At 41.5% G+C, this 13,945-nt stretch overlaps 1 protein-coding gene across 1 annotated transcript in view; it reads right to left on the minus strand.

Annotated features, from left to right (window-relative positions):
• The window catches only part of BMPER (BMP binding endothelial regulator), a 236,716-nt gene that overhangs the window by 105,873 nt on the left and 116,898 nt on the right, over positions 1–13,945 (minus strand). The window contains exon 7 of the mRNA XM_012461299.3: positions 2,375–2,474. Coding sequence (XP_012316722.1) covers positions 2,375–2,474 — 100 coding nt within the window. The remainder of the gene's footprint in view (positions 1–2,374; positions 2,475–13,945) is intronic.

Raw genomic sequence — 13,945 nt, forward strand, 5'->3', positions numbered from 1 at the left:
AAATCTTACCTTAATCCCAAAGTCATCATGGTCCAACATAAGATAAAACATTCAATGGAGTGGTTCAGAGACTTGGTGCACAGCCTGACTTAAGACATTTCTGTATCATTCCGCTGGGGTCTAGCCCAACCAAAAAAGATCTCATTTGGAAGAGTTATGATTTTCAAGTTTCTCAAAACTTACTGTTCCTTTTATAGTATGCCTTATAACCACAAATGAACAGAAAAACCTGTGTTCAATATGATAGCTGTTGTTCATGTGGGAAACTTCTGAGCTGACTCAGCATAACCACAGTACTAGCTTCAAAGCATTAATCAAGTTCACTTATCTTTTGGGCCAGACCAAATGCCACCTCCTTTGTGATGACTTCCCATTTAAATGGCCTCTGCTTCCACCGTGGCCCACAGCATGATGATTTGTGCCACACTGAACTGGCTAATCCTATTCCAGGAACACTAATACACACTGGCAACCCAAACAGAACACATAGAAGTGGAAATGTCTTTAATCAGGAGTGTCTAAGCAATTCTGCTTTGTCCTTCTGTTTCACATTCACTTAAAACGCGTGTACGTATGTGTATATGTATATGTGTAACAGGTGTGTGTGTGTATGTGTGTGTGTGTGTGTGTGTAGCAGGAAGGCAAGCATTATTAGATGAAGTTAGCAGCAGCAGAAGACATCAAGGAGGAGAAAGCTCTTAGTTTAACAAAATACCTATATTTGTCAACTTGGTGCTAAAAAAATAGACTTCATGGTATGGCTGTGCTAACTTGGGAATGAGAAAAATAAATCGACAGGTAGCTTTGGAGTTGAAGACAGTAAACTCTGAAAGGAAGGAGACAGGATTCAAGGAAAAGGCATGGGCATTAATTGACAGGAGGCTGGAGCTCAAATAGAGACAATCAGTGAAATTCTCCCAAAGGCAAAACAACTAAGACCTTTTAAGAACGAGAGAGTTTAATATTCCATTTTATGTTGTTCACTATGCTTCTGTGTAAAACAATCACTCTTACTGCCTGCAAAGCTTCAGTGAAACCTGCTATCGAAGCCTTGACTCGATGGCCCCCCAGGATGTAAACATTAGGCCCTCAAGGATCCCTGGTGATTCTAGGGAGGTTGCCAGAGGTTCTATTGTACTTGCATGGTGGCTCAAGCTACCATATTTATTTGAATCTTAGTCTGACCTCAACTAGCTCAAGGGCCCAGGAATCATTAAGAAGGTAGCATAGGCTGGGTATGGTGGCTTATGCCTGTAATTCCAATGCTTTGGGAGGTCGAAGTGGTTAGATCACCAGGTCAGGAGATTGAGACCATCCTGGCCAACATGGTGAAACCCCATCTCTACTAAAAATACAAAAACTAGCTGGGTGTGGTGGCTCACGCCTGTAATCCCAGCTACTCAGGAGACTGAGGCACGAGAATTGCTTGAACCCAGGACACAGGGGTTTCAGTGAGTCGAGATCATGCCACTGCACTCCAGCCTGGTGACAGCGAGAGACTCCGTCTCAAAAAAAAAAAGTAGCATACATGTAGCATGTAAGCAAAGCCAGTGAACCTCATGCTCTAGAAAACACCCATCATATATTGTCCACTTTCAGCTGGCAACGTGCATGCAGCCCTCTTGTGTCACCAGGGAAGGTGAGCTGCAGCAAGTTAGAGCTGGGCTCAGGAATCACACAGATTTATGGTAGGATATCAAATCCGTAATGCACTGGTTGGACTGACATCTAGGAATCTACTTCCTTCTCAGCACAACAAAACTAATAATGGCACCTGCATTACACATAGGAATTACATATTTAGCACCTACATTTCACAGTTTCTTGAGAAGATCAAATGAGAAACAAATATATAAAGTGCCTAGCATGGTGCCTTGTGCCTATTAAATGTTCAATAAGAAAGAGATCATACTCTCTTTCTGTTGGCTATTATCCACTATTTCCTTCCAAAACTCTCATTTTCTTGCATGTGTTTCTTCCTCCATGTTTTTGACTCTGAAAATAACCCTAGTCTATATTCCTCCATGGGTTTACTTCAAATGCCTTTAAAATATCTTCTAGTTAATAGTTATGTGCCCTACCAAAGATAGTTTCTTCAATTATTTTTCACCACAAGGGAGAATTATCTGAGGTTATCTGTTGTACCCCATTACAGATACAAGTGAAGACAATAGAAAAGCCTTCCTAGAGGCCTCAGTTAAGAAGCAAACCCCGTACACACCTTCCATTTCTGTAATTAGAAGAGGTAGTTGTCTCTAACAAGCCATGAAACAGGACAACTTGAGAACCTCGAGATAACAATGTGGATAAACATTCCCAGCAGTAACTTTGAGAAGAAATCACATTGTTCTTCAACCTGAAAATAGTAACTCACCCAAACATTTGGGGCAGCACTGTCCTGGGGGTATGTGACTAAGGTGCTGGGGACAGGAGAGAATGGGACAGACTTCTCTCACACATTGTGTCCTGCCTCCCTAAGAAAAGAGAGAGAAAAAAAAGCATATTTAGAAAAGTAAGTGCACGCAGATTGTACAACCAAGATATCTAGAACAAACCTAAGGCCCTTCCTTAGTATGAGGTCCCTAGGCCGACTGCTCAGGCCCATGTGATTTTCCCTAAGCGTCCTTTGATCTTCCCCATAGGCCATACAAATTACAGCTGCAAAAAGACTGCCTTCAAGGAGGTGATTCCAGCATCATCTCCCTTCACCCACCACCACTTTTCTTTATCTTTTTCCTTCTCAAAACCAGCTTTAGAGTAGGTGTAGAATGACCAACTGTCTCTGTGTGCTTGGGATTGGAAACAATACTGAAACCGGGAAAGTTTCATGCAAACTAGGATGAGTGGACCATCCTGATAGGTCACTGCCTTCCCTTTCCACTCTGCCAAGCAAGCACAGAAACACTTTAACATTTTGAGACTTTTCCTCCTATCTTCCAGACACCCATCTTTCTACAGGTTCTGCAGACATCTTCCTCCAGGAAGGCTTCACTTTCTGCCAAAGCTGGAAGGTGCTGCTAAAATGGCTCAAGGAGGTTCCAAGTAGAGGAAGTTCCCAACTTGCTGAAAATGGATACACTGAAAGCCCATGTTTGGAAGAAAACTATTTCACTGAATTCACCAAGCTATCCAAATCTGTTTCCACTAATTAATTGTAAGGTTATGAAGTATGATATGAGAAGAACTGGCACAGTCTCAGAAACCTACTTGGAGAAGTTTTGGAGCCTCTGAATATTTTCCCTGCTCCCTCATTCTCATTCTTGACCCTTTCTGCTCTCCAGCACTCCATACCTTCAACATCCACTGTCCCCCTTGTTTAACCTCAGCATCCCCTCTTCCATGCCTAAGGATACAGTCTACTGACTTCCCCCCCATCCCTCACCAGAGGCTCCTGCTTTCCCAGCCCTGGTAAGTTGTAACTTCACGTTCAGAAAGCTGGGGCAGAAATAAAAAGCTTTTCCAGTTGATTTACATTCAACAAACTGGCAAAGCTGAAGTGAAAACTATCCTATGCAATAGAAATTGCTATGAAACTTTATGAATAATTAAGTTTTTTCTTTTAAGAAAATCAGTGAATTTGGTAAATAGATCACTCAGCAAGTGGAATTTCAATGAATTGGCTTCTCTGGGATTTGAGCTAGAAACCAAACTAGGACCTGCAGGTACTCCTAGTCTTGAATGCATAATTTATATCTCAAGAGGCCTCAGGAAATGAGAAACTCACAGCTCAAAGAGTCGTGGACCCGGCAAAGGAAAGATTCCATTTGAGGCATTTCCTCACACCTTCCCCACTCCTTTCTGGTCATAGCAGAGTTAGCCTCAGCCACGAGGGACCTGTCCGTCCCCATCCCAGCACACTGCATTCGCCTGTTGTTTCTGTTTTCCCTTCCTGTTCTCACCATTTTTATTATGACAGTTTATTTTTCGGTGGGGAGGGATGAAAAGGGGAGGGTATGTTACATGTCTTTTAAAATATCTGTTATTTTTATGCCTATTTAATGTTGGATTCTTCCCCTAAACCAATAGAGAACATGCAAAAATACCACAAAAAGCTCCTCTGTTGTTGTTTTCACATTATTTCCAGATCAACAAGAATCGCTAAAACTCTCCTGAGAATCCCAGGCTGTTCTGAGATTCCTCACTCAACTCTGCATAATCTTAAAGTTAGGGGCCTTTCATCAGACTTCAGGGGCATGTAACCTGAGTCATGGCCAGGCCCTGGGGTCAGCCCCAGCTTAGACATAAAGTACAAAAGTCGAATCTAGAGGGAGGACCCAAGATGCTGCCCTTAGCTTTTAATTTCAAAGAAATTCATCTGCAAGCAACTTCCTAAAATCCTGAAGCCTCGGGCCACACAAGATTGCCTGTGTGTTGACTTCTTGTAGGTGCACAGAGAACACATTCTTTCCATTCATATTCTCTGTTCTTGTTGGATCAGCATCTATTTTTCAAGCATATTTTAAAATTGAAATTTAAAAAATATTGCACAATTGCAAAAGAGTAACTCATCCAATGCTTTTGAAAGCTGGCAAAAGATGATGTGTACTCCAGTAATTTTCCTTACAATAAGGTCAAAGAGTGAATTTTGCGTACATAATACAACTGCAGTTTGTGTTTCCCAAGAGTCCGTTAAAGTAACTTGAACTCCAATCTGGGTTTGCTGGTTTAGTCAGGTTTTATTTTGTTTGGGTTGCAGTATTGTGGCATAGCCCAAGTCCAGAGGCTGTATTTCAATTAATGCCTCCAAAGAAAGTCCAGGCCCTTCTTAGGAACACAGTTGCAGCTCACAACCTGCTTCTAAGATTTCAATTCAGCTGGGACTCTGGTTAAATTAAAATCTGTGGCTATGCTGTAGGCTAAGAGAGTAAAATCGCATAAGTTAACATTTCTCTTTCTAAAACTAAACAAATTCCTACTGTGGATGTGCTATCAGATGCTCAAAATCGCTTTCTGATTGGCTTCCCTGCCTCAACTCTCTTTCACTGATCCATCCTGGAATGTTCAACGTGACCAGGCCTTCTTTCCAGCATCTAGCCATCATTCCATTATTTTATCAAACATTTGTTTAAGGCCTATCATATCCTAAGGATACAGCAGTGAAGATAACACAAAAATCACCCCCTGTAAGGAGTTTATACGACACTTATATGAGCATGCCTCATCTCTGCTAAGGTTCAGGATGACCTACCACTGCATCCAGGATAAAGTTCAACCCACTCAAGCTAAAAGTCAATAATAATAGAGACCACGTGTTCACCAAAATCAGTTGCCTTCTATACTACATTTCCCAAACTCTCTTGCAGTGAGGTGTGCCCATATGACTGAATGCTAGCCAATGGGAGGTGGATGGAAATAATACATAAAACACTTAGAGGCTTACATCAATCCTTCACACTCTCACTCTTTCTCTCGACTAGATGGATGGCCAGCTAAATGCAGAAGGCACCATGAACTTTACAAAAAATTGAGAGTCTGGTTCCCTGGGTTACCACATGGAAGTCTACCTGCCAGATCCCTGCAATGAACTGTGAAATAAGCAAGAAATAAATTTTGTTGCATTATTCAGACACATCAGTTCTTTATTACCACATTAGCCTACTTTGTCAAAACATTCTATAATCTCTTATCCAATCTTCTTTTCTCCCAATTCCAGCATAAAGAAAGAGTTTCTCTATGACCCCCAAGCATAAATTATGGTTTCCATCTTCATTAAACATACCTCTTTCCCTCTGTCCCAACCCAACCCCCATCCTTAACCCCTATCAAAATCCTGCTACATTCAAGGTCAATCTCAAGCCTCTTCTCACCTGTGAAGTCTTCCAGACCTTCAGATCCTAGTAACCTCCTCCATCTTTCCATATCTCTTTTCCCATCTATACCCCTGTATTTGGGGCACACACATACATAATTTTTGGCACATACATAAGAGCTCAATCCTGCAAGGAGACTGACTTTACTTGCAAGCTAAACTGTCTTGTGGGTAGGGGCCAGTCCTCTGTGCCTACTATCCTTCAGAAGAGCAATGAGCTCAAGGAAACAAAACAACAGTAGAAAATTAGTGACTGAGAGGCAGAGCTACCACATAGAATGAGCTTGAGAACCTGAATGAGTATTTCAGACCACTTTAACTACAGGATACTGATGAGAACTAAGCCCAGGCATAATTCTGGGCTGTCTCATCCACTTATCATGGTGTCTTACTGGGTTTTTCACATTCTAGCCTTGTGTTTTACACTTTTTTGGTACCGTTTGTTGGTGCTGATACATCAAAAAGCAACATTCAACTTCAGCACGTAAAGCTGATAGGATGCCTATAAGCATAACTGAAAACTATGTCTCATGTATTGTGTTAAATGTTTGAAAATTCCTAAGTGATTAAAATACATAAGGACAAATTACTGTATTCTTATCTGGTCAGCAAGAAAAGAAATGCTAGGAACTTTCATTGTACTTGAGTGTTATAATTTTCATCATTTGCCTTTTCTTAGAAAGGTAAGTTTGTTCTTCAGAGATGGTCTTTTGTTCAAATTGCATATCCTAGTGCTTCTCTCAGAAAAGAGCTGTTTTTTTAAAAGAAAGATCTGAAACCTAAGCCAAGTCTATTTTCTTCCCCTTTATTTTTGTTTTAGCTGATTCCATTAAGAACACAATTGCTTTGTGTAAAAGTTTACCCTAGAGCAGCAGTTTCACTGCATAATAAAAATCTATCTTCCTGAATATAGTGATGAGTTCAAGACGATAAAAGAACAGCTATGTGTATGCAGAATGCTTCTCCAACAGCTGAGTACCTGGTGAGACTTGGGGGCTGGAAACCATCTTGTAGCATGTGATGTGGCACTCATCCCCTGACCAGGAGCAGAGCCTGACTCCCTAACAAGAGGCTGGGAGCAGAGTAGTGCAGTGCTAACCCATTACATTGAATCAGCTACACTCTTCCACATTCTAGAGCAATTTTTCCTTCTCTAGAGTTGCTTCTGAGATGGATGTGGGAAGAAAAGAGAGAGAAGCTGGAGGGGCAGTGTAGGGGAGAAATACATCTTGAGTGCAAAGGGTTTAAGTGTGGTCCATAATCTTATAACACATCAGCTGGTGGTACAAAGCTGACATATGAGCAAAACAACCACTCTGAATTACAAATTTGGTCAAAAAACTTCACTAAAAAAATGAATGTCCTTAGCCACGCCTTACTTTGGCCTAGAACTGCATCTTGCTAAAGTTCCAGAGCATGACACTTAACTTCCAGGAGTAAAGATTTTGGGATTTGGTTTTCCCTGTTCTTGGCCTGCAAAAAACAGTCTAATCTACCAATCAAAGCAGAAGAGGGAAAGTAGATGAGGTGGCAGGCTGAGGAGACAGTAGCAGAGTAGACAAGGGGAGAGAGGACACCCCCAATAGGTAGTGAGTGACAAGACTGGGTTGTGCCAGGTACTGTGCTTAGGTACTTTTATCATTTTAAGTAAGTCTCCAGAAAACACTATGGGCAAGTTATTATCACCCCTACAGTAGAGAATGAGCCTCTAAGCCCTAAGGAAATTGCTCAGAGAATTTGCCACCCAACAAGTAAGTGGCAGGGTTGAAATGTGAATTCAGTTCTAACATTCAAGCTGAGTTATTTCCATCTAATAGGGCCTTTCCTTCCAAAAACCACAGCACAATTTCTCAGCTGGAGTGTGAAATATAATCAATGGGATGGCCAGAACTTTCTCTCCTTCAAGACATTTCTTGTGTCTTCGCGGGTAGATGTTCATTGTAGCTTTGTGTCTGCTTTTTATCAAAATGGCTTAGATAAAATGTATTGTCCACATTTTTGTTAATTACTTAGATAAAATCCAAATTATGCATCTACCTTTTGTTTCCAGGGTTCTTTCCCATCATGTTGTCTTCTCCTCCCCCACCCTTCTTTCCTGCTCTCCCTCTTTTACATCTTAAACAAGATACCTCTAATATGGAGATCTGAAAGTTTGGGACTTCTCCCTTCCTGCTCTTAGGAAGATAAAGTGTTCACCATCCCCATACCTAATTTATAATTCACCAACAGAGGCCCTTTACTTGCCTCTTCCATTCAGTTGAAAGAATTTGCTTTTGAATCTACAGATAATAATGTGCTATTTCTATTCTTTAAAACTTTTAGTGGCTCCTCATTCTATTCAGGGTGCTCAATCTAGGCAGTAGGTCAGAATCACCCATAGAACTCTTGCATAAACAAATATTGAGGGCTTCACGTCAAGATTCTGATGCAGAACCCAGGCATCTGTATTTTAGTAAAGTTGCAGCTACGTCTCAGTCACTAAGCTATTGTTTCCGGACTCCAAACCCACACATCCTCATTCACACTCTGCCTTCTGGTGCTGAAGCTGGGGCTCTGCATGCCACATTTCTGCTTTGCTGGCTTAGTCTAGGATAGGCTCTGCCTACAGGGGCACTAGACAAGGGACTGGTTCCTTCTGTTTGTTGCCCTTGGCCTCCTGCCCCCAGTAATGCTGCTTCACCGGGCAGCAGCACTTCCTTCCCACATCAGCAACTGAACCCAGTTTAGAGATTTTCCAACATTTCATGCAAGTAAAACCAGCTTCATCTCAACATCCTACTCCAGGCAGCTGGTACCCCCTACTCAGAAGTCTGAATTTCAGCTCCACATAGCCCCTCCTCTAAGTTTTAGTAATTCTACTCTCATCCCATTGTTCTCTGATCCTAGAGGGAAGTGGTGGTGGTGGTTTCATCCAGTAGGTGTTATCTCCATGATAACTCTGAATTCTCTTTTTGGCATTCAGTTACCTAGTTAATAGTTCTTTATAGTTAATCCTCTATTTTCAAATAACTGGTATGGTTTATGCCTCCTAATGGGACCTTGACTGATACAAGATGTGGCCCTGATGAGCTGCCAAGTGTGGGAACTCAGCTTTCACCTCACCCTAAATTTCTCAGGCAAAGCCAGAGAGCAGTGCACTTATTGCCCTAGAGCATATAATACTTTAAATACATTGAGAGAAGTGTTTATATAGATACACACACGCATATACATATACACACACTAGCAGGATACATGGGGTATGTATAGACCAATTGTGTGTGTACTAGATCAGCGTTCTTCAACCTTCACAGTCCTGACATTTGGGGTCAGGTCATTCTTTCTTGCAGAGGCTGTTCTATGCATTGTAGGATATACAGCAGCATCCCTGGCCTCTACCTGCTAGATCAGTGGCACTCTTCATCCCCTGATTGTGACAACCAAAAATGTCCCCAGACATTGCCAAATGTCCCCTGGGAAACAAAATCACCTCCAATTGAGAATTACAGTATTAGGCCAATGTTTCCTCAAACCACAGTCCAGGAACGTGCATTTTTAATAATGTTCCTGGATGAATTGGATGCCTCTGTCCAAGGCACTGTGCTTTGCCAAATGCTTCACTGGCATGAACTTCCAGTAAGTAATGCTTAAAGCTTATTTACCTTATTCATTCCTCCAGCAGCTAGCACACATCATAGCTTCAAACATGTGTTCAAGATGAGTGTTTTGAAGGATGAAGCCCATTTTTCAGGTGGAGCAGTTCTCACTGAGAGAACTGCTTTCAATTCACTTTCCTGGTGGCTGGAAGCCACTTTTCTCAGACTTGTGAAGGAAGAGGTCAGCAAGAAGCAGTGTGGGTAGAGTCAGAGCTGTGATCAGAGTTGACAAGATAGAATTGTGCTTCTCCAAGAAATCTGTGCTGAAAACAATGCAGGCTTTATCATCAAAATCTGTGAGGATCTTGGAAGTTTTCTGACCTCCAAAACCTGGACATATGGCTACAGATGAGTTTTGGTTTCCAAGTGATTAAATAAAACTCAACTCTGATTCTATACATAGATAGTCAAGAACATGTCAGCAAAGCTTAATCAAGACACTTACTTTGTCCCATAAAAATAGCAAACAAAGACCCCTGAGAAGGGTTCGTGGGGCTGACAAAAACAAAAACCCTTTTATACTTAACGACCTATCAGGAGAACTATGAACTGTCTTGAGAATCAAGCCTGAAACAAATTCCTATTATTTTGCACATCGATTAATGTTTCTAAGTCTAATTGCATGATTGCTATTATTGTTTCTATTATTGTCATAAGTTTTCTAGGGCTGTTATAACACATTACTATATAAATGGAGTGGCTTAAAACAACACACTCTTACTTTTTTACAGTCAGAAGTCTAGAATCAGTTTCATGGGGCTAAAATCCAAGTGTCAGCAGGCTGCATTCCTTCTGGAGGCTCTAGCAAAGAATCTGTTTCCTTGCCTTCTCCAGCTTCCAGAGACAGTCTGCCTTCCATGGCTCATGGCCCCTCCTCCATCTTCAAAGCCATCAGTGCAGCATCTTCAGACCTCCCGGTGACTCCGCTCTCTGCTGGTCATCACATCTCCTCCGACTCTGGCCCTCCTGCTTTCCTTTTATAAGGACTATTGTAAGTGGGCGGCCCGCCCAAAGAATCCAGGATCATCTCTCCATCACAAGGTTCTTAACATAATCCCATCTACAAAGTCCCTTGTGCCATGTAAGGTCACCTTCACACATTTTGGAGATTAGGACATAAACATCTTGAGGCCAGGGAATGCATTATTCTGCCTATCCTAATTTTTATTCAATAAATGACATTTAATTTCTCAGTGTAGTCCCAGATGTCATATTTCAGGCCTAATATGACTATAACATACCTCACCAAAAAAGCTAGTATTTCCAATATTTTCCAAAAGGAAAAGAGAGCCAAGAAGTTCGATTTAAATCCTGGTTACATGGCCTGTGGTCTGAATAAGTTCACATCCACTTATTTGTTCTTATTCCTGCACCAATCTCTAGTTAGAAGGAGAAATTCAAACCAGACAATCCAATGTTTTCATCTCACTCACCCTCTCCTTTTGTCATTAGGCAAATTGTAAGTGCTGATGGACTGCTTCAGGAGCAACTCTGGGTGTTAATGAAGTAAGAAAACTGTCCTTGTTGCCAACAGGTCTTTTCAGGGGCACTACGCCAGTCTTGCTGGCCAGCACCAACCCCTCAAGTTGCAGTTCCCACTAAGCTGTGGAACTTGGCCAGGTACCCTCTGACCCATGCTATAGAGCCCTGTAGGGACGTCAATGTCCTCTCATGGCCAGATACATGACTCCCAAAGAGTTTAACCATGTTCGCTATATTCCAAGATTCTTATAGAAAAATGCCTGAACTGGTCTCAGTGGAGGGGTTATACAGCAGGCACTGCAAGGCCTCAGCCCGTGGACAGCACAGCTAAATGCCATCTTTCGACAGCTGCATGAGTAAGCAGGTTCAACCTGGCTATGGAGATGGCGTTAAACGTAACTGCATATAGGGGCAGAGCAAAAGATCATAATTTCATGAAGTAAATATTAGATTATTAAGTAAATACATGATAAAAATGTCTTTACCATAGTTTCGCTAACCCTTTTGTGTCTGTTTGTAAGAGACAAGGTCTCTCTCTCATCCAGACTGGAGTGCAGTGGCGCAATCATAGTTCACTGTGACCTCAAACTCTCAGTCTCAAACAATCTTCCTGCCTCAGACTCCCAAAGCATAACAATTACAGGTATGAGCCACACTGCCTGGCCACTAAATTCCATTTCAAAAGGGGATTTGGTTATTATATTTGCTTAAATCTCTTTTTTAAAGGTAAAATTTATCTCATCTTCCCCTTGGAGTTCTTGATCTTAGTTCTTCCTTGTCACTTCATTGAATGGCAAGTTTCCTTGCTTGTTTGTTCATGTGTTTGTTTTTGTTTTATGTTTTTTCTTTGAAAAAGAAAATTTAGAAATTCTTCTCCTTCTACCAACTCAAGCTTTCCACTCAGGCAGACACACAAATCACTGATAAAAGACTGCAATATCGTTTGAGGCAAATTCCAGCTGGTTCTGGGTGTCCACACATATTTCATTTTCCTCTTTGTCTATTTTAGAAACAGGAAGATAAGACCACCCTATAGGCCCATGCTCAGAGGAGATCTCTAAACAAATGCCCTGGGAACCGAGGGAAGAGGCAAAGCTCTGGGAGTCTGAGTAGATTTGCCGGCCTGGTTTGTGTGGTATGCGGAAGCAGGTGCTGAATGACAGCCAGACCCAGTGATCTGCCCCCAGCAAGGTCTTCCCCTTCCAGAGCTCACTGAGCTGAGCTTGGAGTAGAGGCGGGGCCTGCTAATAAGGGTCCTGACAGCCATGCCTGCCATGCCTCTGTGCCTGGGTGTTCCCTCTCTGAAATGATCAATAAATAAACAAGTAAATCCACAGGAGAACACCTCCTAATATTTCAGATTCCTGCAGACCTCGCAGACCACCCTGGTAGGATGTTTCTCAACTGCTGCCCAGAAACAAAAAAAAAAAGTGAAAGGAAGAAAATGAGCCCTTTTCCTTCTCTTGCCATTTTTATCAAAGTTCAACCTTTCATCATCGTGGAAGTAGTCAAAGCTGTTACAAGTCTACCGCTGACACATCAAACACTTTATCTACAGCCTGGCCTGCTTCCAAGGAGATGAAAAGAACAATCATTCAGAACTCACACCTCCTATGAGTTATGAGCCATTCCTAAAAGGAAGGAAATAACACCATTGTGCAGGAGAAAGGGTATTTTACATGTTCCCCAGACTGTCTACATCACAACAACCCTGGATATGCACTAAGGAGGAAGCCGAAGGGAGGCCTTTGACCCCTCAAGACATCTAGAAATACTGAACTGCAGAGACAGAAACCCAAGACATCACCAATGAACTATTTTCCTAAAACCTTTCTTCTGACTTTTAAGTTCTGGCTACCTAAAATAGTTTATATATTGTTTTACGTTTTTTGGATTTTTTTGTTCCTACAATGCTTCATATGAGTTTATCATTTGTCCCAAACTAGGTTGAAAGTTCACAGTGGGCAGAAGCCATGTTCATTAATATTTCTTCAGTCTCCACAGTGCCTAGCCACACAGTGAGGCCACAGTAATATTAGAAGTGTTTGGGTTTCATTTAAACACCTACTTGTTGGGTTGTCAGCTAAAGCTGAAAATAACTCAAAAATGTTTGTGCTCCATTGAGGTTTCTTGAGGTACAAAAATATCTGTTATCTTAACATGAATACCTGTTAATTAAGATATACCTGAATCTCCCTCACTGAACTGACAAAATTATACTTAGAAGTCTTTGAGGTTTTCCTTAGCATGCCTGATCACACTACAGAAAAATAAGATTACATTTAAACTTCATTCTAATTTCTAAATAGCCAATGAAGTTACGGCATCCTTTTTGTTCACCCTTTCAATAAATATTTGAGTTTCTATACACCAGACACTGTGGTCTTTAAATAAAAAATTCCAGAATATCTATTTGATATCAATTGTTATATGTAGTTCTCTAATTTGTATCAGGTGGCAATTTTCTAAAATTTTAACAAAATCTAAAATGACGTTAGTACATCATGAAGTTCTATAATAAACACTCTGTGGCCTCCATCAAGGAACACTGTACAAAGAGACTAAAGGTTTCTGGCACCATTCATTCAAACTCATGATGCTCCTGGGTATTGGTCTTGTCAACTGATTTTAAATTTGTGTTTTGAGACAGGCTGCAACCCAATCTTGGCAAGCTCTCGGGACAATCCTAATCTAGGCCAAATATGATCAAAGAAAAATAAGTGTAGAGTCTGTTGGCACTAGCTGTGGTGGGGAGTCCCAGCATGAGTCAAAGATAGTGTTCTGACATGTCTGGGCAGGTCTAGTGATGGGGAGAGGTTCATTGGTTGGTTTCTCCTGAGAGAAGATCCACCCTAAGGGAGGAAGAGATGAACAACAAGAGAATCACCTGCTGACTGAGCCTGACGGAAGGAACATGCTATCACCAATATAACTTGGCATCTGTCTCTCACATCATCCCAAGTTCAGTACCACAGATGCCTGTATTGGTCCTAGAGGAGAAAGAATGCTGAAAGTAAAA

The sequence above is a fragment of the Aotus nancymaae genome, unplaced genomic scaffold (assembly GCF_030222135.1).
Source record: "Aotus nancymaae isolate 86718 unplaced genomic scaffold, 86718_ANA_hifiasm-v0.15.2.pri h1tg000025l, whole genome shotgun sequence".
Classification (NCBI taxonomy): domain Eukaryota; kingdom Metazoa; phylum Chordata; class Mammalia; order Primates; family Aotidae; genus Aotus; species Aotus nancymaae.